General features: G+C 38.6%; 1 protein-coding gene across 2 annotated transcripts in view; it reads right to left on the reverse strand.

The window, feature by feature from the left end:
* Positions 1 to 14,062, reverse strand: part of LOC142353198 (chymotrypsin-like elastase family member 1) — a 49,557-nt gene extending 35,495 nt beyond the window's left edge. For both annotated transcript variants that reach the window (XR_012761036.1, XM_075405418.1), the window contains exons 1-2: positions 13,919 to 14,062; positions 1,945 to 2,120 (exon numbers count right to left, since the gene is read on the reverse strand). Coding sequence is in view for 1 of the 2 variants with exons in the window: in XM_075405418.1 (XP_075261533.1) it covers positions 1,945 to 2,120; positions 13,919 to 14,022 (280 nt within the window). In the remaining variant the exon portion in view is untranslated. The remainder of the gene's footprint in view (positions 1 to 1,944; positions 2,121 to 13,918) is intronic.
* Positions 14,063 to 20,364: the final 6,302 nt, after the last annotated feature.

Genomic DNA, 20,364 nt, shown 5'->3' on the forward strand with positions numbered 1-20,364 from the left:
CTTTCTCATGAATGAGCTTGATGTCTTTTGTTCCTATTGTGTTCATTATTTACTGTTTACTGAACGTGAGCGTTTAGAGATTTGTTTATAAATCTTTCAATTCTGATTGGTTGTCAACTTGAATAATAAATCAAGCACTGTGATTGGTCAGTTTATTTTGGAAAGTTTTGTGACCCTGAACGTGTTTGGGCATGATCCGATGACTCTCCAATTAATATATCAGTATTGATTTCATACATCTACTAACAGGTTAGTTGTTTTACTGTTGTTTTCACCAATTTGTATGCATTTACGGACATAAGTGATTATGACCATAATTGCGTACATACTTAGGTGAAAACTTGTTTTTCTTGTACAACTGTTTTTTTATCATTGAGTATGTAATGTATGTATGTGTGTATGTATGTATGTGTATGTATGTATGTATGATTGTATTTATGTAAGTATGTATGAATGTTTGTATGAAATTATGTAAATTTGTATATATGTATTTATATATGTACATACGAATGAATGACTGAATTAATGAATGTTTATGTTACATAAGTACCTATGCTTGTATAGGTGTTTTGTGAGTGTGTGTAGGTGTGTGAGTATGTATGTGTGCAAAGCAAGATAGCGCAGTTGTAGCGCGCTGGGCCCATAACCAGAGGTTGGTAGATCGAAACTATCTCTTGCTAAAAAGACAATTTTATGATGGGGATATGTATTGGAGAGAAAACAATTGAGAAAACAATTTTGGACCCAAGTTTTACAAGTGTCCACACCCCTTAGGGGCAAAATTTCAAATTGAAAAAAAAATCGACTTTGAACACTTTTTATCATTCACAAAACATGTTTCACAACATTTAACGTCTATTAGAGACAAAAAATTGAGAAAAAATTTTTGGACCCCATTTTTCAAAAATTTTACAAGTGTCGACACACCTTAGGGCAAAAATTTCAAAATTGAAAAAAACGACTTTGAACACTTTTTATCATTCACAAAACATGTTTCACAACATTTGACGTCTATTAGAGACAAAAAATCGAGAAAAAATATTTGGACCCCATTTTTCAAAAAATTTTACAAGTGTCGACACCCCTTAGGGCAAAAATTTCAAAATTGAAAAAATCGACTTTGAACACTTTTTATCATTCACAAAACATGTTTCACAACATTTAACGTCTATTAGAGACCAAAAAACGCAGAAAATTTTTGGGCCTCATTTTTCAAAAAATTTTACAAGTGTCGACACCCCTTAGGGCAAAAATTTCAAAATTGAAAAAATCGACTTTGAACACTTTTTATCATTCACAAAACATGTTTCACAAAATTTGACGTCTATTAGAGACAAAAAATCGAGAAAAAATTTATGGACCCCATTTTTCAAAAAAATTTACAAGTGTTGACACCCCTTAGGGGAAAAATTTCAAAATTGAAAAAATCGACTTTGAACACTTTTTATCATTCACAAAACATGTTTCACAACATTTGACGGCTATTAGAGACAAAAAAACGCAAAAAAATTTTTGGGCCCCATTTTTCAAAAAATTTTACAAGTTATTGCCCCCTATGGGACAAAAATTTCAATTTTCGAAAAAGGTGTTTCCGACTACTTTTTTTACTCACAGAACATGTTTCAAACTAGTTAACATCTGTTAGAGACAAAAACAACAAACTGAACATATTACAACCAACCGAAAAGTGAAACACATTTTTTTCAGAAAAAAAAATAGGAGCTGACCAGAACCACAACGGTGGGGGACTCTATGTATTAAGATAGGGAATGCAGAAATTGTCCCCCCTAGGGGGAGAATTTCTGCATTCCCTATCTTAATACATAGTGTCCCCCCCCGTTGAGGTTCTAGTCAGCTTTTTATACTACTCACACAAACACAGATGAGCTTTTCAAGTCTTGTATTTTCCCCTATTTTCCCGATCTCTCTTTATCAACCACTAACCTTGTAGCTTCTCTACACAATGAGCAGCTGTTATGACCCATCTTCTGCCAATAATGGTTCCACCGCAGAATTCACTCTTGTTCGCTCCAGTACTCATTGGAACCTTCACATAAAATAGGTTTTGTCTGCTTATAATCCCACGAATAATAAGCAAGTTCGTAGAATTTGGTAAAGTTCTGTTTCAGTTGGAAACAGAGTTAGGATGCGTTCTAGAGCAAGTTGCAATGAACTGCAGTTTTGATGTAGAACTTTTTCCCGTTTGTACCCCGCTCCACCCACTAACAGCCCCCAGCAACACGTGCCCCCACCAGCAGCCCCCCGCCACGCAGCATTTTTACATAATGATTTACTATACAGATTGAATTTTTTTTGCATTTTTAGAGGAAGTGACATCTTAATTGTTCAATCGCTCTTAAAACAGAAAAGCGCTTAAATGTCGAAAGTCGATTCAATAATCGTCTCAATTAAACGTCCTTACAGAATTTGTTTCAATTCTAGGACTTTTATTCCGACCCCTACAGGTTTTTGTAAATTTTGACTTGCACGGACTTGAGTGTAAGATCATTTCAGCGCTGAACCAGTGTATTTCAATCGTAAAAACCGAATTAAATACTGAAACATTGCATATCAAAAATTTTAAGTTTTCTTATGCGAAGTTTATTTCAGTTATCACAAATGAAAGGTCATTGATTTTGGTCAAGCTTGTATTTAATTAAAACAGAACCCACTTAACTTGATGGCTACGAATTGCTACGCAAAGTTTATTGCTACAAGTACCAAAGCGGAGTTTCGAACCGCTCATAAAGCAGGCGGGAGTTAAGCTGAAAATAAAACTTTTCACGTAGTAAAATTTTTACTCGAAAATGAAGACTAGCGGGTCTTAACTGGGGAAATGAATAGAGTACTGGCTATCCAGGAAATCTTTAATGCCTTTGGTCTGATTCAACGTTGATTCGATCTGCCACCAACATTGTGGTACGCATGCAACTACCATTCCCTCTAAATTAAATTTGATTATTCATATTCTTTTTGTTTCCCTTTAACTTAATTCGTGACTATGCTCTTAAAATCAATTTCTTGCTTCATTTCCCTATTTGGTGCCCCTCAACTCAGGTTCTTCTTCATCATGTCTGATCATATGCCATTTCACAATTTTTTCAGTTGCTAGTAAATATGTTTATCATTCTGTTCAATTCTTTTCATGTAGCTGTAAATCTATTAAAACAGTCTACCAAAGCTTCAATTTATTCGACAATATGTAAGAAGTCAACGTCATAAGTTCGTATAAAGCAACGTATTAAGCATAGTTCGTACATAGCAACAAGTGAGAGTTTAGACGGCACGGTTTTTTTGATGCTCTTTTACTGGTTTTTTGTCTGATGTCATTGACGTCAGAGTCAGTTCATAATCGATCAACAATCGTCTAGAAAACCTAAAAATATTAAGCCTAAAACCGCCTTATTCGATACATATCATGGTATTATTTACTTAAAATTAGGTTATACAAACTTTTCCGGAACTTTTTGTGTATATTAGACGCAATTCTATACGTAATTTAAATACTCGATTCCGATTGGTTAATATTCTCGCTTAGATATATTTAGTTACTAACATCCTCCGGCCCAGAAGAAGATGTTGTGAGAATTGGTACTAATTTTACAAGCGGGCGAACGAGCGATCCGGAGGACGTGCGCAATACGGCGGAGCGTGCGACGCTGTCGGAACCGTAACGAAGTTCAGTGATCCGAGCAGTAGGGTAGTAACCCCTTGGGTTGGTCTCTTCAACTACCCAAACCAAAGGTCTTACACCGGTCTTAAGGTGATGCTCGGCAGGCGTCTGCCACTTGGAACGTCGGTTCAGCGCCGGTACGTATTCTTTGATCCAACGAGACCAAATAGCGTTAGCGTAGGACTGCGCGCGGGCGTAACGTTTACGGTGATCAAACTCATCTAAGCCAATGATGGACGGGAGACTACGTGCTTGGTTACCGAGGAGAAAGTGATTAGGTGTTAATGCTCCTAGGTCGGACGGGTCGGCGCTTACGGGCGTTAGCGGACGTGAATTAAGTGCATGTTCGACCAGACAAAAAGTGCTACTTAAAACCTCATCCGTGAGGCGACGTGTTCCAAGGATTTTGTAAAGTACGCGTTTGAAACTACGTACTAGCTTCTCCCAGATGCCACCTTGGTGTGGCGCACTGGGCGGGTTGAACCTCAACTTGATGCCTTTGTGGGCAAGTTCTACAGCGATGTTGATGGTGTTCCACTTTTCGATGTTCTCGCTTAGTTCTTTTTCCGCGCCAACAAAGTTAGTGCCATTGTCTGACCAAATAATGGCTGGTGTACCCCGACGGGAGACGAACCGCTCCACTCCCATTACACACGAACTGGCGTCCATGGAAGGAACGATTTCGACATGAACGGCACGAGTAGTTAAGCATGTGAAGAGGAAACCCCACCTCTTCTCGGTAGTCCTACGTACAGTAACGTAAAACGGGCCGAAGTAGTCGACCCCGGTGTTCGTGAAGGGAGGAGACTGGTATGCAAGTCTTTCTACTGGGAGGTCAGCCATGATGGGTTGAATAGTGGCAGCGCGGAACATCCTGCACGTAAGGCAGTTAGATTTAATGGAACGTAGTGAGGAGCGTAATTTAAGGATGGTATAACGTTCTTGTACTTTTGCCCGCAGGTAATCAATACCCTGATGATGAAGTTTAACGTGGGTGTGCCTGAGGAACAACTTTACAAATGCATGGCGTGCGTCCAGAACGATAGGATGTTTTACATCAAAGTCAACTTCGACCAACCGCTTGATGCGGCCTGCCGATCGGATTAGACGATTTGGCCCAATAAAGGGAGAAAACGGGGCAATACGGCTACTCCGTTTAACGGGTTTGTTTTCGAGAAGATCTTTTCTCTCTGCATTGAATGACTCCCCTTGCACAAGATACTGGAGATGACGCTCGGCTTCGTCAAGCTCCGTGGGGTCTAGGATGCTACCATCGGCCTTACGGTAACATTGGTGAGAAGGTAACATGCGGAGTGCGTACGCTGTTATCCGTAGCAACTTCTGATAAGAACTGTACTTATCGAAGGGAATTAGTTGCGGTGGCGGTTCCTTAGTTGACTTGGTTACGGATGCGGCCAATGATGTATTGGTTTCGTCAGTTTCTTTAGTTACTATACCAAGTTTGATGTTATTAACTACTTCAGTGCTTGGTTCGAACGGGAATTGCTTGGTTCTTAGGAAATCTGGACCTCTCACCCAGCTACTTGATTGCAAAATCTCAGCAGGCATACCACGAGTGCCAGCATCTGCCGGATTATCGCTTGACGCAACGTGGTTCCATTCGTCAACGCTAGTGTGCTCTAAGATTTCGCAAACACGGTTTGCAATAAATACTGGGTGCTTGGTTGCAGAGTTAAGCCATTGCAAGACAGTAGTGCTGTCGGTCCACATGAAAACCCTGTTGACTTTTACTGTGAGAGCTCGACAGATATCTTGTTTCAATCGAGCGGCCAGTAGCGCTGCCTAAAATTTCAGCTTTGGAACAGTCATGACTTTCATAGGTGCTACGCGAGCTTTACCCAGGACAAACGCAAGCTCCGTTTGGGGCCCACTCGAAGTAGTTACTCGAGCACGGAGAAATGCAACGGCACTGAAAACTTCTTGTGAACTATCGCCAAACATGTGTAGTTCCAAGTGTTCAAAGTTTCCGGAAAAGTAGCTCCTTGGTATAGTGATTGCGGAAAGCTTGGGTAGTTCTACACTCCATTCGAGGAACCTTTCAACAGTGTCTTTTGGTAATTCTTAATCCCAGTGCTGCCCGCTGACACGCCAGATCCTTTAGTAACAATCGGGCACCAACAGTAAATGGTGCCACAAGGCCGATGGTATCAAACACCTTAGACACTAGGCTCAATACCAAGCGTTGTGTTAAAGACTTAGTTACTGTACTGGAGGTACCCCAACTCACAACTAGAGTCTCATTGTTGTGACTCCATTTCAACCCAAGCACGTGCGAAGAATCCTCCTTAGATGAGGCAATTACTTTTGTTTCGGTAGACTGAGTTGACCCATCAATTCTATCAGCCAGACTTGGTACATTGCTTACCAACTTAGTAAGCTTGAACCCACCTAGATGGAGAAGATGTACCAACTCCTTCGATCTTTTGAGAGCCCTCTCAGGTGACTCCACCGAATCCAAGTAATCGTCCATGTAGAAGTTTTCTAGGACAGCTTTGGTTGCATCCGGGAACTGATTAACATTGTCTCGGGCCGTGCGTTGCAGTGCATAGTTTGCGCATGTGGGCGAGTCTTTAGCCCCAAATATATGGCGCGTGTTTTGATACACTACAACATTTGTTGTGGGGTCCTCCCGCCACAAAAAACGCAGTGATGGCTGGTCACAGTCAGGGACACCCACTTGGAGGAACATACCCTCAATATCTGCGGACACGGCGAATTGATGTTGACGGAACCTAAGTAGTACGTGGATTAGGTTTTGGAGCTGGTCGGGGCTAGTGAGCAAAGATTTATTCAAAGAAGTACCGTGGAACTTTGCTGCACCATTTAATACCCTACGCACTTTCCCCGGTTTGTTCGGATTGATTACGGAATGATGTGGTAGGTACCACTCTTTATTCGACCGCTGCTCAACCTTGTGAGAATCAGGGACTGTAATCGAGTAACCTTTTTCCAAGTCTTCACGGATGGTACTAGCATAATTGTCTTTCAATGATGTATCTCTCGAGAGCCGCTTTTCGAGAGACTTGAGTTGTACCAGTGATGAAAAGTAGTTATTCGGGAGTTGGATGTTGTCATCAGCCCATAACATACCGACATCGTATCTTTGGCCGTTATGGAAGGTTGTTGTTTCAAGTATTTCCTGCGCGCGAGCATCCGCTGCGGATCGTGGGTCAACTTGCTTGAACGCGCCGTACGATTCCATATCATACCAAGATTTAACCTGACAAGCTAATTCAAAATCCCGTTCAATACTGGCTTTGAAACACACCGAGACTAAACTTGAACTTGACGGGAGTGGGCCACTTAAAACCCAACCTATGGGTAAGCGGACAGCGAACGGTGAGCACTTTTCGTCGGCTGAAAAATACTCTAACGGGCGGATGGCATGGTAGACATCCTGCCCAAGTATCATCTCAATTTCTCCATAGCTATATCTTACTGGATCTAGAACTGCCAAATGTGGGTAAGTTTCTTGTATGGACTTGACGTCAATGATGTCGGAACCTACGTTTAATGTTTCCCTCACGTAGGGACGCACAGTGAATGCTTCGAAGTCTTGGTCTTTATGAGGTGTCACAGTCAATTGAACCACCTTTGTGTCTATGAGTTCTTCCGTGTTTATACCCTTGACGGTCAGTTTTAATGCGGTACCCTGCAAACCGAGTCTAGCTGCGAGACTATTGGACACCCAAGATTTACTGCAAGCGGTATCGCATAAAACCAACGCCGTAGTACTAGTGCCAGAAGTATTAGTAAGTTTCAGTTCCGTGACCTGAAGGAGGCCTTTAACATCCGTCACGGAAGACAAAGTGGTTGTTTTGCTTGGTTGCTGTTGACCCGTAGATGGCCTACTTGTACCTGCGTTCGACTTCGAAGTATCGATGTTGTTGTTTGTTGAGGGTTTAGCTGGAAAAACCCTTTCAGCTCCATGAAGTAAGGTGTTATGGGAGCTGTTGCAACCATCTTTCCTACATTTACGGGGACTTGGGCATTGCCTAAACATGTGTTTATCACGCAAACAAGAGAAACAGAGCTTTGCCTCAGCCACGACCTTGGCTCTCTGTGTGGGGGTCTTTTCCTTATGCAACTAGAGATTGATGTTGACGGAGATCTCTGTTGCGGCTTAGGGTTACTCTTCTGTTGCGTATTTGCAGCGAATGCCTTTGAAGCAACTTTTGATCTTGTTACTGAGTTGTTGGTATCCTCAGTCCTTGCTTTAGTTGCGGTATTCTTCATTAAATCGTGCGCTTCGGCCTTCTCTTTTAATCAATCGTTGAAATCAAGAAGGGTAGGTTTCACCCAATGCTTTTTGACCGTGAAGAGTGACCATGACTCCTTCATATTGGGTGGTAGCTTCTGTACGACAGTGCCGAAAAGCGCAGCACTCTTTAAATCCGAATCATATGACAGCGATTTAAATACCCCGACAAGACTTGAAATGCACCCCGAGTAGTTAATGATGTTATCGCTATTATGCATCTTCAGTGGTGGAAAGCTGTTGAGTTTGTCCAAATGTGCACTTACGACCGCCTGTGGTTGGCCAAATTTACGTTCTAAGGTCCTCAGTGCGTCTTTGTACATTGCGCCGCAGTAGGCGAACTCAGCTATAGCTGTTTTAGCTTTACCTGTAACGAGGGTCTTAAGGTATGTCAATTTTACATCATCAGTTAAGGACTGAGAGTCAATTGCGCTTTTAAACTGACCATACCATTCGTGCCACTGTAGGGGATCCCCACTGTATTGTGACAACTTCCATTCGGGTAGTGGGTCATTCCTCTTGCTAGATAAGGCGTCAGTGAATGCCTTAATCAAGCTTGCATTTTCAGATGCTGGCGCTGGAGGCGTGGGATGCGGTGGGCCACCCCAACACAATGGTATTGGGGCAGTATGCCCATATGTGGGCTGTATAACCGGCGTGACAAAAGGTGGCGCTATGTTAGTAGTTGTACTAAAGGGGTTAACAGGGATGCTACAGGTTGCTGCGTGGTTGCTATTAAGATTTTGTTGTGCATTCAATTGCAAGATGGGATGGATGACGGTGGGGTCAGCAGTTCTTGGGGGTAGGTTCGGTTGAACGTTGTTGAAGACGGTTGCATTATTTTTAGCCTGGTTCAAATTTGGGGGAGTATTCTGAGGGAAACGCCACAAATTTAAATCGGGGTTACGGTTAAGGGGAAGTTTGGGTGCGGTAGGGCATGTAACAGGCGGGCTTGAGGTGAATGGATAATGTTTTGTGGTGGAATGTTGGGGACGGGTAGGTATGTTGTTGCGCTCGCTGGAATGGGCGACGAAACCACGGGAGGCTGAGGATTATATAATTGTTGAGGCGGGAATACAGGAGGCGGGTTCACGAGTGGGTTTAGAAGTGGAGGTACATTATGCGAGGACTGGGCAATAGGGACTTGTGTTTGGTGTTGAATGTTACTTTGAGGTGGATTCTGTTGTTGCGGAACATGAAGCATTGACATATGTAATTGACAAGGCACACTGTAGCTTTTCGGACCCAAGAACTGATTTACTTGTGGGTTTGTTGAAAGATCAGGTACAAAGATGGAGTTCGTTGGTGCCATAACGGGTGTCGGTGGCCGGGGAGGTTGCATAGGTGGTTGAGGTGGTGGGAGTGCGACATTTTGTACGTCGACTGGTACTTGGTTCACTTCACCACTGCCTGAAGGACTATGTGCCCTTTGATCAATGAGTGATTGCTGCAGTTGAGCCTGGAGATATTCCCGATACAAAGCTTGCCGCTGGGCAACAGAAATTGCAACTCCTGGCCGTGTGTACTGAGAAAGCATTTCAAGATGATGTAAGTTATCGGCAACCTTACTTGAGTTTTCTGGAGGATTACTAGGGGAAGTATCTTTAACAGGAGGGTCGGCGGTTGCTGAACCAGGACGAGAAAAGTTTAACTCACTTGAATTATCTGCTGGAAACGAATTTACCCAATCCTGAACAAGTCCCTGACTTCTATCTGATCCCCTATCTTTAAACAAATTCAGTTCACTTGAGTGGTGACTAAACAATGAATGATTATCCATTAAATCAGCCTCATCTAATTTAGCTGCTGCAACACGCTGGCGGTGGTCTTCCTCCAATTCTTGAAGTGCCATCTGTTCCATTTTTATTTCAAGCTCCTTTTTCTCATGGCAATTTCGTGTTTTTGTTTAGCGAGGCGCATGGCAGCTTGTTCTTGTTTCTCGGCCTCTTCGAGTTTTAGTTTTGCCATGAGAAATTCATGTTTACGCTGGCTAGACATTGATGATGTTGTTCGGCGTGAACTTCTCTTAGATTGGCCTTGAGGATTAACGCCCTCACATACGGTGTCTCGGTCAGCAACTGAGTCAATATAGCTTCTAGCCGCAAGCAAGAATTTATCATTGTTCTTGGTTTTATCATCCAACCATTGCTCAAGGACAGGGTAAATTGAATCTGGGTTTTCCGCTTTACTGGCCAAGTCAAACAGTTCTTCATTCTTCTCCACCAGTTTACTGAAAACATCCTTCAACTTAGAAACCAAGCGTTCAACCTTAACCCTTCTGTCTTGACGATCTATGGCATCTGTGATGTCCTTATGGATGTTACGTAATTCAGATTCCAAATTAGATCTCGCAATAAAGAGCTTTTTCAATTTATCCTGCTGTTCGGCCATGATATTGAAATGGCTAGTTTATCAATGTAGCGTAACTTTCAACCAAACACGTGGAATGCGGGTTATACCGAACCCAAATGACGACGACTTGATAATCAAGACGTCGAAGAGCAGAAAAGAAGTTACCGAGTAATGAATTACTCGGCGAAAGTGAGTAAGAAATTATAGAGTGCGTCTAACGTGCTTGAAAGCAACGAGGGACTAAACAGGAACACAGGCAACCGGGGAAAAAGGACTGGGTGGACGAAACACGACGAAACGGGAAACGAAGCGGACGGGGCGGGAAGGACGGGCGAACGGCGCGCAACGCAACAGGGAACGGAACGGAACTGGCGAAAACGCGGGTAGTAAACGGGCGACGCAACGGACGGGACGGAGACGCTGAACGAGCGACGCACGAAAAAACGGGAAACGAGACGGACGGAACGGAGGCGTTGAGCTAGTAGCGCGCAACGAAACGGAAAGGCGGGTCGGAACGGGCGGGAGACGATTACGCAGCGAACGGGGAGGTCGAGAACCACTATGCTAGCAGACCACAGCAACAAACTCAACCAAACAAACTAGCCGTAACTCCAGAACCAACTTAAGTCACACCCTAGGAAAAAGGAGAGATGCTACTGCAAGAAACAAGCTAGCACAAGTCATTATGGGGCTTAATATATCCAAATAACGAACTTATTTACGGCAAAGCAGTAGTATACCAAATGGATGAAAAGAGCAAGAAATTTATTAGCCGTAACTCTAGAATAAACTTAAGTCACACCCTAGCAATATTCCAACCTAAACAGCCAATCAGCATACCAACAATATTAAACAAACTACAGCAAAAGTTAAGTAATATGCAGTGCTTTTTGTAGTCAATGAAAGCTGGAAAAGTTAAGAAACAATCTAGCCGTAACTCCAGAATAAACTTAAGTCACACCCTAGAAGGCAAAAACCTAAACCAACTAACAATCATACAGTTACACGCAAACATACAGCAGCAAAAATCAATATAATACAACAGGGTGCTAGTAAATTAGTAAATTGGAGAAGTCCAGAAACCAACTAGCCGTAACTCTAGAACAAACTTAAGTCACACCCTAGAAAGCAACAAGATCAAATCAACTAACCAGCATACTAACTTAATCAACATACTGCAACAAAAACACAACATACTTCATCATATATGAAAACATACTACATCGATATCCGGAAAAGTAGACGGAGAAAACGAAAAGCAAAGTTTTGGGAGAGCGACGTTATCGAATAAAACGGAAATCGGGAATGGCGAACTAAAGGAACGAAAAAGAAGCGGACGGTACGGTACGAAAATGAGATACGAAAAGAATATGATGACATTATTTTTTTTTGGGCCAGAGGTGGTGAATTTTTTTCACACCTTTTCTCTGTATTCAATTTCACTCAATTAACGAACCTTCTGTTTGAAAATATTAATTTTGACGAATTTGTCAAAATTTTATGCTTTTGTCATTTTTTTTTCAAAATTTTGGTCATTTTTTTCTGCCAATCCTTAATTACGGAACGGTAATCCAGTAAACTGGACGGATTTAAGCTCGAAAATACGGTTTATCAATAGTCGGTACTGATTTTGTAAAATTTTTAGAATTGCATCAAAATTGACCAAAATTTTTCAAAATTGAATAATTTAGCATAATGTTTTCTCTATTTTCTTTATATCAGAGGTAATTTTTTGATATACGATCCGACTTGATCACCTTTTACAAAATTTCGCCAATTCGAACAAAAATGTTCAAATTCGATGTTTTTTTTCATCTCAAAATTTATGTTTGTGGGGGGTTAATGGTGACCGGTTATAAAAAGAGTACAGTCAAAAAACTCCCTCTTCTCAATACTAGTAATTGGAGTGGAACTTGCCGTCTAAAGTATTTCTTGATCTATTTAATACAAAGAAAATTGTTCCGATTCTCTTCTTCTTGTGATTAGTTTTTTTGAAGTCAAAAATACAGGCTGAACGGAATCACCGTTTAGTTGTTTTGGGTGATCTGATTGTGTTTGCTCACGGGGTGTTCAAAGTGTTTGACTGGTTGTACTCCTCTAGTGGAGTCCTTGTAGAAGTCTCTGTGTACCTGTGCTGTTCTGTAGTATCCCTTGATCTATTTCCCCTGTCGTAGTCCAAATTGTACATCTGGTATCGGGCTCGTATGGGGGCGTGTCTCGATCTCTTACACGTTAGGTGATCACCAGATCAGGATTGTGTGAGAAATGCGTTGTGAAGTTTCCTCCTTTGCTGTAGATGGTCTTGGAACCTCATCAGTCCTGGAAGTACTTGGTACTCTTGTTCCGAAACGTATCTCCGTGAGCAAACTTAATTGTGCTTGAGGACATGCGGGTAATTATTCTACACTAAGATCTGTCGAAGTATACTAAAGCTGGCTCTGTAAAGGGTGGCACCAAAATGTAGCTGTAAAGGGTGGCACCAAAATGTAGCTGTAAATCTATTAAAACAGTCTACCAAAGCTTCAATTTATTCGACAATATGTAAGAAGTCAACGTCATAAGTCCGTATAAAGCAACGTATTAAGTATAGTTCGTACATAGCAACAAGTGAGAGTTTAGACGGCAAGGTTTTTTGATGCTCTTTTACTGGTTTTTTGTCTGATGTCTTTGACGTCAGAATCAGTTCATAATCGATCAACAATCGTCTAGAAAACCTAAAAATATTAAGCCTAAAACCGCCTTATTCGATACATATCATGGTATTATTTACTTAAAATTAGGTTATACAAACTTTTCCGGAACTTTTTGTGTATATTAGACGCAATTCTATACGTAATTTAAATACTCGATTCTGATTGGTTAATATTCTCGCTTAGACATATTTAGTTACTAACATTTCAAGTTGATTCAGCAATTCATTTGGTCTGTTGAAATTTTTGTTCTGAGGCTCAGAAACCCAATTTAAACAAGTGGCAATTTAGAATATGTGTTTGCGGAGCAAAAACCAATAATACTAGTCGATCGAAACTACTTAATGTAAATTGTCAAAATTGAAAATTGAGTAGCAACCAAATTGTGAATAACAACGTTCGTGTACAAACATCTTGATTTCAGTAGAAAGCGCTCTGAGATTGAAACAGTTTTTTTTAGAAGAACTGCAATGATTTTTGCGTTCACCAAAGTTGAAAAAATTGAGCTCTGCTTCTTTCGCTCAGGAGCTACCTGCAGGCAGACAATTTTATAAAGTGAAACGAAAAAAAAAAATGTTTGGAACTTCACTTATCCAAGGTTCTGATCCATGGATTGCATTTTCTCTGAATCATCACCGCCCTATTTGAGACCAGAAGGCGATTTTTAGGAGCTTCCAAGACTCTGCATACCGAACTGAGGGGGGAGGGGGGTTACAAACAAAAAGTATTCTAGATTCCTGTAAAAAAAATTTAGAATAGAATAAAGAATACGAGAGTTCAAAAAAAGGTTAGTTGGCGAGATAAAAAGTAATCTTGTAAGATCTTGAAAGGTAGATATTTATAATTATTTGTTCTGATGATTAATTTTTGTTATTGCAGAGCAAAGAAAGATTAAATTTCTATAACTATTGAAACAGAACTAGCGTCTCTTTTCCAAACAAATCCTTTCCTTGTGCATTTTCTTTTATTTTTGATTCACTGAAATGAATATAAGCAAAAATATAAATAACATTAGACAATCTTGACATTTTGAAATAATGGAAATGTGTGTTTGCGAACCGATGACACAAAATGTTTATTGGTCACAAAGTCTATTAGATCTTGAAACAACTGAGAATCAAATTTGTAATGAATAAAACGATTCAAACTACTGAAAGAATTGAAAGTAATGACAATTGAGCTGCAGTTCAGAAATTCGTTAATTTATTGACAGTATGAGAAACGATACCCGTTTACAAAGATTCCTAAAATACAAAACTTTATAAAAGTTTTTAAGGATCTTTTCCGTTTGTGCCCCCCCAGCTTAGTGGGTGCATATTATTTGCATCCCCCAGATGCACGTGCAATATTTTTACAAAATGATTTACTATGTAATGACACGTGCTCTGCAACTGGGGGGAGCATAACGTACTGGGGGGGCACAAACGGAAAAGATCCGTTTTTAAAATACAAAACTGTCTTAATGCCACTGCCGATTATGCATAGCCTATTTATTATTTTGTAAGCAAACCCGGGTCGAGGTTTGGTCAAAACTAATGTAAGCTTAGCGGAGAATAGCGGTGAAAAAAAAACTTTTTTCGCCGCAAAGCGCCCACATTTTTTAGGGTTGAATGCGGTGAATTTTTGCAGTTTTTAGTGGTGAAAAAATTTTTCATTGCATTCACCGGATTTCTTACAAAAAAATTGCCGTACACGAGTTCGAACCTCTGACCTCATGCATGTCAAAAACTTCTTATTCCACTGCGCCATCTGTCACGTACTTCAAAGATATTTCCTGTGAATTTAAGATAAGCATTGAAATTAACTCGGTGAAATTTGTAAGATTTGAGATTTTTGCGATGAATTTTTTTTCACCGCATTCTGCTGGCAGCGGTGAAGATTTTGTCCACCGTATTCTGATAGTAGCGCTGAATTTTTTTTTCTCCGTATTCTGCTTGTAGCGCTGAAAAACTTTTTTTCACCGCATTCTGCTGGTAACGGTGAAAAATTATGCTGGTAGCGGAATAAAAATCACAGCTTAAAAGTTTTTTTCAATGCATTCATCGCATTGAAAGCAAATCTTACACTTTTACTCAAATTCACCGCAAATTCTATATCTTTAGTGTTTTTAAGCGGTGACACCTCAACCCGGGAAAAAAACGTACGGAAAATTTCTGGTCATTTGAACCGAATAATGAGTTTACTCTTTATGACATATCTCTATAATTATACTGGAGTATTGCGAATGCTTTCATTTTCCGAATACTTTTTATATGCTCATCAATTCCTATTTCTACCAATTGATAAAAACTCACATAAAATGTGTTAGTTATTTAATTGGGAGTCGAAATAATGTCTCAGAATGAAGATTTTTACAATTGTTTTGTGAGAAGATTTTAGGCAAAAAAGGTTGACATATAAAGAATACAAAGGACTATATCTTAGACAAGATGGAAAACGAGTCACAAATAATTTAAACGCCGTAGTTTTTAACTAGCCAGTTAAAGAATTATTGATTGCCAAAAATAGTGAAAATTTTCCAACGTTCCGTTTTCTGAGTTTTTCAACCAAATGTACTTTAATAGCTATTAAAGAACATTTGGTTGAAAAACTCTGATAATGCAAAGTTGGAAAATTTTCCCTAATTTTGGCAATCAATAATTTTTTAACTGGCTAGTTAGAAACTACGGCGTTTGATTTATTTGTGACTCGCTTTCCATCCTTTCTAAGATATAGTCCTTTGTATACTTTATATGTCAACCTTTTTTGCCTAAAACTGTCTTACAAAACAATTTCAGATTATACAAGTGAGTTCATCAACTAGAAGTTATAAACTGGAAGTTAAGCAGTACGCTAGCGTACTCGTTCACTTCCAGTTTATAACTCCTATTTGATGATCTCAATTGTATAAACTGAAATCAAATGAGTTCTCCAAATTTAAGAAGCTGAGATAGTTCCCGGAGTTTCCCAATCTCAATCTACTCAATCTATCCCAATCTAATAAAAAGTGGAAGAAAGTCAACCATATTATAACTCAACTGTTTTATATGAAAGCTGCTTAGCTTTAAGTTAGAGGTTTAGCAATTTTTTTTGGATATTTAATTCTGTAAAATTACTGTCACTGATAAGAGCGTTCTTTAACATAGCAACAACATGGCAACACTTCAAGAACATCAACAGGTTAAATAAAGTATCTTCCAACTTCCTGAACTTGAATGCGCCCGGGTCGAGGTTTGGTCAAAAAATAATGTAAGATTAGCGGTGATTAGCGGTGAAAAAAAAATTTTTCACCGCAAAGCGCCCGCATCTTTTAGCGTTCAATGCGTTCATAGCGGTGAATTTTTGTAAGATTAGCGATTAATTTAGCGGTGAATTTTTGTAAGATTAGCGATTTTAGCGGTGAAAAAATTTTTTTCACCGCTTCGTGGTAGCGCTGAAAAATTTTTTTTCACCGCATTATGCTAGTAGCGGTGAAAATTTTTTTTCACCGCTTAAGCGGTGAAAAACAATTTTTCAGCGCTACGAGCAGAATGCGGTGAAAAAAAAATTTTTAGCGCTACCGTCAGAATGCGGTGAAAAAAAATTTTTTAGCGCTACCACGACTCGGGGTTTTCAAAGCAACATCATTTTTTTTACATTACCTGAGCCAGCACCCCAGCTGGTTTTTTGTCAATGACAATCCAGACAGCTGCAGACATGTGCATAATACGCCATTTACGTCCCCAACATGAGGTGCACAGAATCCCAGCGGGGGGAAACCGACTAACCGGCGTCTCAACGGGGCAGGGGGGGTTCCATATTGATTTATTAATGATCCAACAGTTATTCAAAATCCAATTTGTTACATCTTCATTTCTATTGCCAAATATTATTTTGCAGGTGGTGGCATCTGCTTGTCACTTTTTTTTAACACATAGTTTAGTTTTTTTCAGCAATATAATTCACTTTACTTTTATTTACAGAAACTTTTGATTGCGGCGGCAAATTAGGAAAAACTATTTGATTTTAGGAGAACTCAAGGCCTATGTATTTTATTTATGTAACCAATATTTAATGTCTAACTTTGTCTGCAATAATTGTTCCGACCCCTCTTGAGGGGGAAGGAACTATATACTCAAACGGGTTTTTTTTGTTCAGTCAATTTTGGCCGATCGATATATTCATCGCAGAGAGTTGAAACTGGTATCATTAGAAAGCTTGTTCAGCATAGAATATGAAATTAAAAAGATTTTTTCAATTTTCGTTTTTTACGAGGAGTTATCGAAGTTTTCAATTTTGAAAAAATAGTGTGAATTCCGGCGAGATTTTATTCACTTTTTCCGGAATTTTTGAATAAAACTTCGCCAATTTTGCAAAAATTTGTTAATTTTTTTAAAAGTGTTGTTGATTTTTATTTGTAAAAACAAAAAAAAAATCACAAGAATATTGTAGGCTATTTTCATTTTTTTTGTCAAAAATTCTGGCTAAATATTTCAAAATTAAGACTTTTTCTTCGAAAACAGCACGAGATAAGTTTCTTTAGTCAATTTTAATTAAATTTACAGGAAGTACAGACCCAAACACCGCTAACACAATTTTTGTAGACTAAAAAGGGGCTTTTTTTACTTCAAATTCCGTTGAGAGTGCTCTGTTATTAAAATTTTGACGTTTTTGCTAAATTTATTCGTTGATTATCAAACACGCAGCATCTTTTTTTGATTTTTTAACTACCAAAAAATCAATATCTGTAAAATTCGAAAAATTAAGTGTTCTTATTGAACAAACAACATTAGCAGGGCTAGTTTTGGACCAATCTTAGACTGGTATAATCCAAAAATAATTCGGATTGTAAACAGTCGTTCTTTTTTACAAAAAAAATTCGATCTCTTCTACAATAATTAAATAACAGAACATTTCAAAAAAGCTGACTAATGATAGTTCCAATTGGGCTCCTAATTAGCTCCACATTATTGTATTTAGTTGATTACTTGAAAGCTTATGGTCGTTTTGACTTTTAAAATATTTGATTTTCAAATAAATAATGACTTATTGAACTTTTGCCTCTATTTTTTTCTTTCTTTTGTCAACTTGTAGCTTATTGTCCGCAATAAAAGAAAGCTTCTTCTTTCTATTGAAATCTAGTTCATTCTGTGTTGCGGTTTTACGCCTTAAGTTATGGCTACTGGCTTTGATACAACTAGATTTCAAATTTTCTTAATTTTTAGGTATTTGCCCATTTTTCACGTTTTATGGTTTTGTCACATTATGGCGCTATTGAGAGTTCATATATCACATTATTGGCTTTCTAAATAAGGCACAATTGATATTATTTAAAAGCTTGAAGATATAGATTATGATTTTAGCGGCTTCGACAGTACTTTCTCGAAAAATTTAATTGATTTTTTTAAATTGTCTTAACTGCCGTTTTTACTTGTCTTTTTAGTCGTACGAAATTTTACTGTGCAAGGACCCAGTTTCATTGCCTTTCCATGAAAGAATAGATGAGAAGATATTCTGATTTTAGAGCATATTTGCTAGCTTTCATGACTCTGAAAACAATTGTTTTCCAAATTAAAAAAAAAAACTTTTTAACTTCACAATTTTGATCTTTTATTGTCTGATTGTTATCTAGTCTCGTTAATTACAGGCCAACTAGGACATTATTGTTGTCACAGGAAGGTTTCAAAAGGGGATTAGTACCACACAATCTAAAGTTTTTAAAGAATTCATTGTTCATTGACTTTACTGGCTTCGACACGAAAAAAAAGTAAATAAATTTTTGATTTTTGTCATGTTTGGCGTTCTTTTTGTAGACATAAGACATATTCTGGATACTTGCAATTCTCATGGGCTTTTTTTGGAAGAATATAAGAAACTAATTAATTTTTTTTCTGTAATTAATGGCGTTCATGTCTTTGGAAATATTTTTTTTCGAAAAAAAAATTAAATTGTTACTTATTTTTGCATTTTGTTTTCCATTTTTGTCTATTTGTTGCCTAGCTTCATTAATGAGAGGTCACATAATACATTATTGGTGGTTGAAGAAAGTGCAATTGAACACATTTTGATGGCCATATTATGGCTTTACAGATTCGAAAGCGTTTTCTGCCAAGCTTTATTTGGTTTTTTGTTTGTTGTCTATACGTTCTTTTTGTAGCCGCGTAAAAAATTGAATACTGGCAGCTCTTAACTCCTTCTATGGAAGAATTGGTAATAGTACACCTATGGGATATTTTATTTTATTTTTTAATTGTTTTCATTATTTCGAAATTAATTGTTTAAGAAAAAAATAAGCGAACTTTTCAACCTTACTGTTTATGTTCTTTTATGTCTAATTGATACCAAGCCTTTTTATTGACTAATCCCTTACCTTTTCTGGTGAATTGTAAGTTACTTTGTTTAATATCAGTTTTATCTGACGGTATTTTGAGTTTGTTATTAGGTTTTGTTTTTTAAAACGGACATGAAGTTTTTGATGTAATTAATTTTTAGTGTTGCTCTTGTTTGATTTTGCTGTTCGTCTTGACTCGCTTTCTTAATATTCGTACATCTCATCAATCTAATGCGCCATTTTTACTCCACCACAGTTATTTGCTTTGAAGAATTTTTTTTCTTTCATACACCAATTTTTTTTAAAAGACTTGATTTTTTGGGTTTTTCTATGTTCCTCATTTGGTAGACAATCAAGCCAAAATTGTGGATGAGCGGGGTCGGAACCTGATGTGCGATCGCACATTACCGAGTCGGCTTGTTTTTGTTTCATTGTCGCTTTTAAATAGATGTGCTATTAAAAAAATTAACTCGGCTGTAAAATTTGAAAACCAGTCATCGACAGAATAATTCAAAGTTTTATTTTTGTTTGCCAAATTCCCTTCATCGTTACCTTTTTATCTAATATTACCAGTCAAGTTGTTACTCTGCTGCTCTTCATATATATGAAATTAGTTTTTTTTGAACATTGAACAAAGATCAAAAATGCTTCAAACCTTTTACGACAGACCCAATGGTGGGCTCCTTTTACAGCCGTAAGGTATAAAGAGCTAGGGCTACTTATTTCTGCGCACGAAGTAAGCTTACTTATACCTCTCAGTCGCGATGTATTAAAGAGTTAACACTGGAGTCAGTGGAATACACATCGTGCAACTACTCTTTTAGACTGAATACAGTCACTGGAGTTACTTCTATAAAAAAGAGATTAGTGTCTTCTCAGTCTCTGATTGCTTGGAGGAGCACATTCAGTATTTCTACAGCTACACTTTATTTGAAATTCAAGAAAGCTACAAATTTTTGAACCCAAAATTTGTTAGTTTTCATTGCTCTAAATCATTTAAAATAATAATGAGAAAATGAAGATATGATTTTTCAGGACTAAGTGGCGTTTCACATGCGCATCAGAAAAAGTTAAGCTGATT

Source organism: Convolutriloba macropyga, chromosome 14 (genome assembly GCF_964194025.1).
Source record: "Convolutriloba macropyga chromosome 14, txConMacr16.3, whole genome shotgun sequence".
Taxonomy (NCBI): domain Eukaryota; kingdom Metazoa; phylum Xenacoelomorpha; order Acoela; family Convolutidae; genus Convolutriloba; species Convolutriloba macropyga.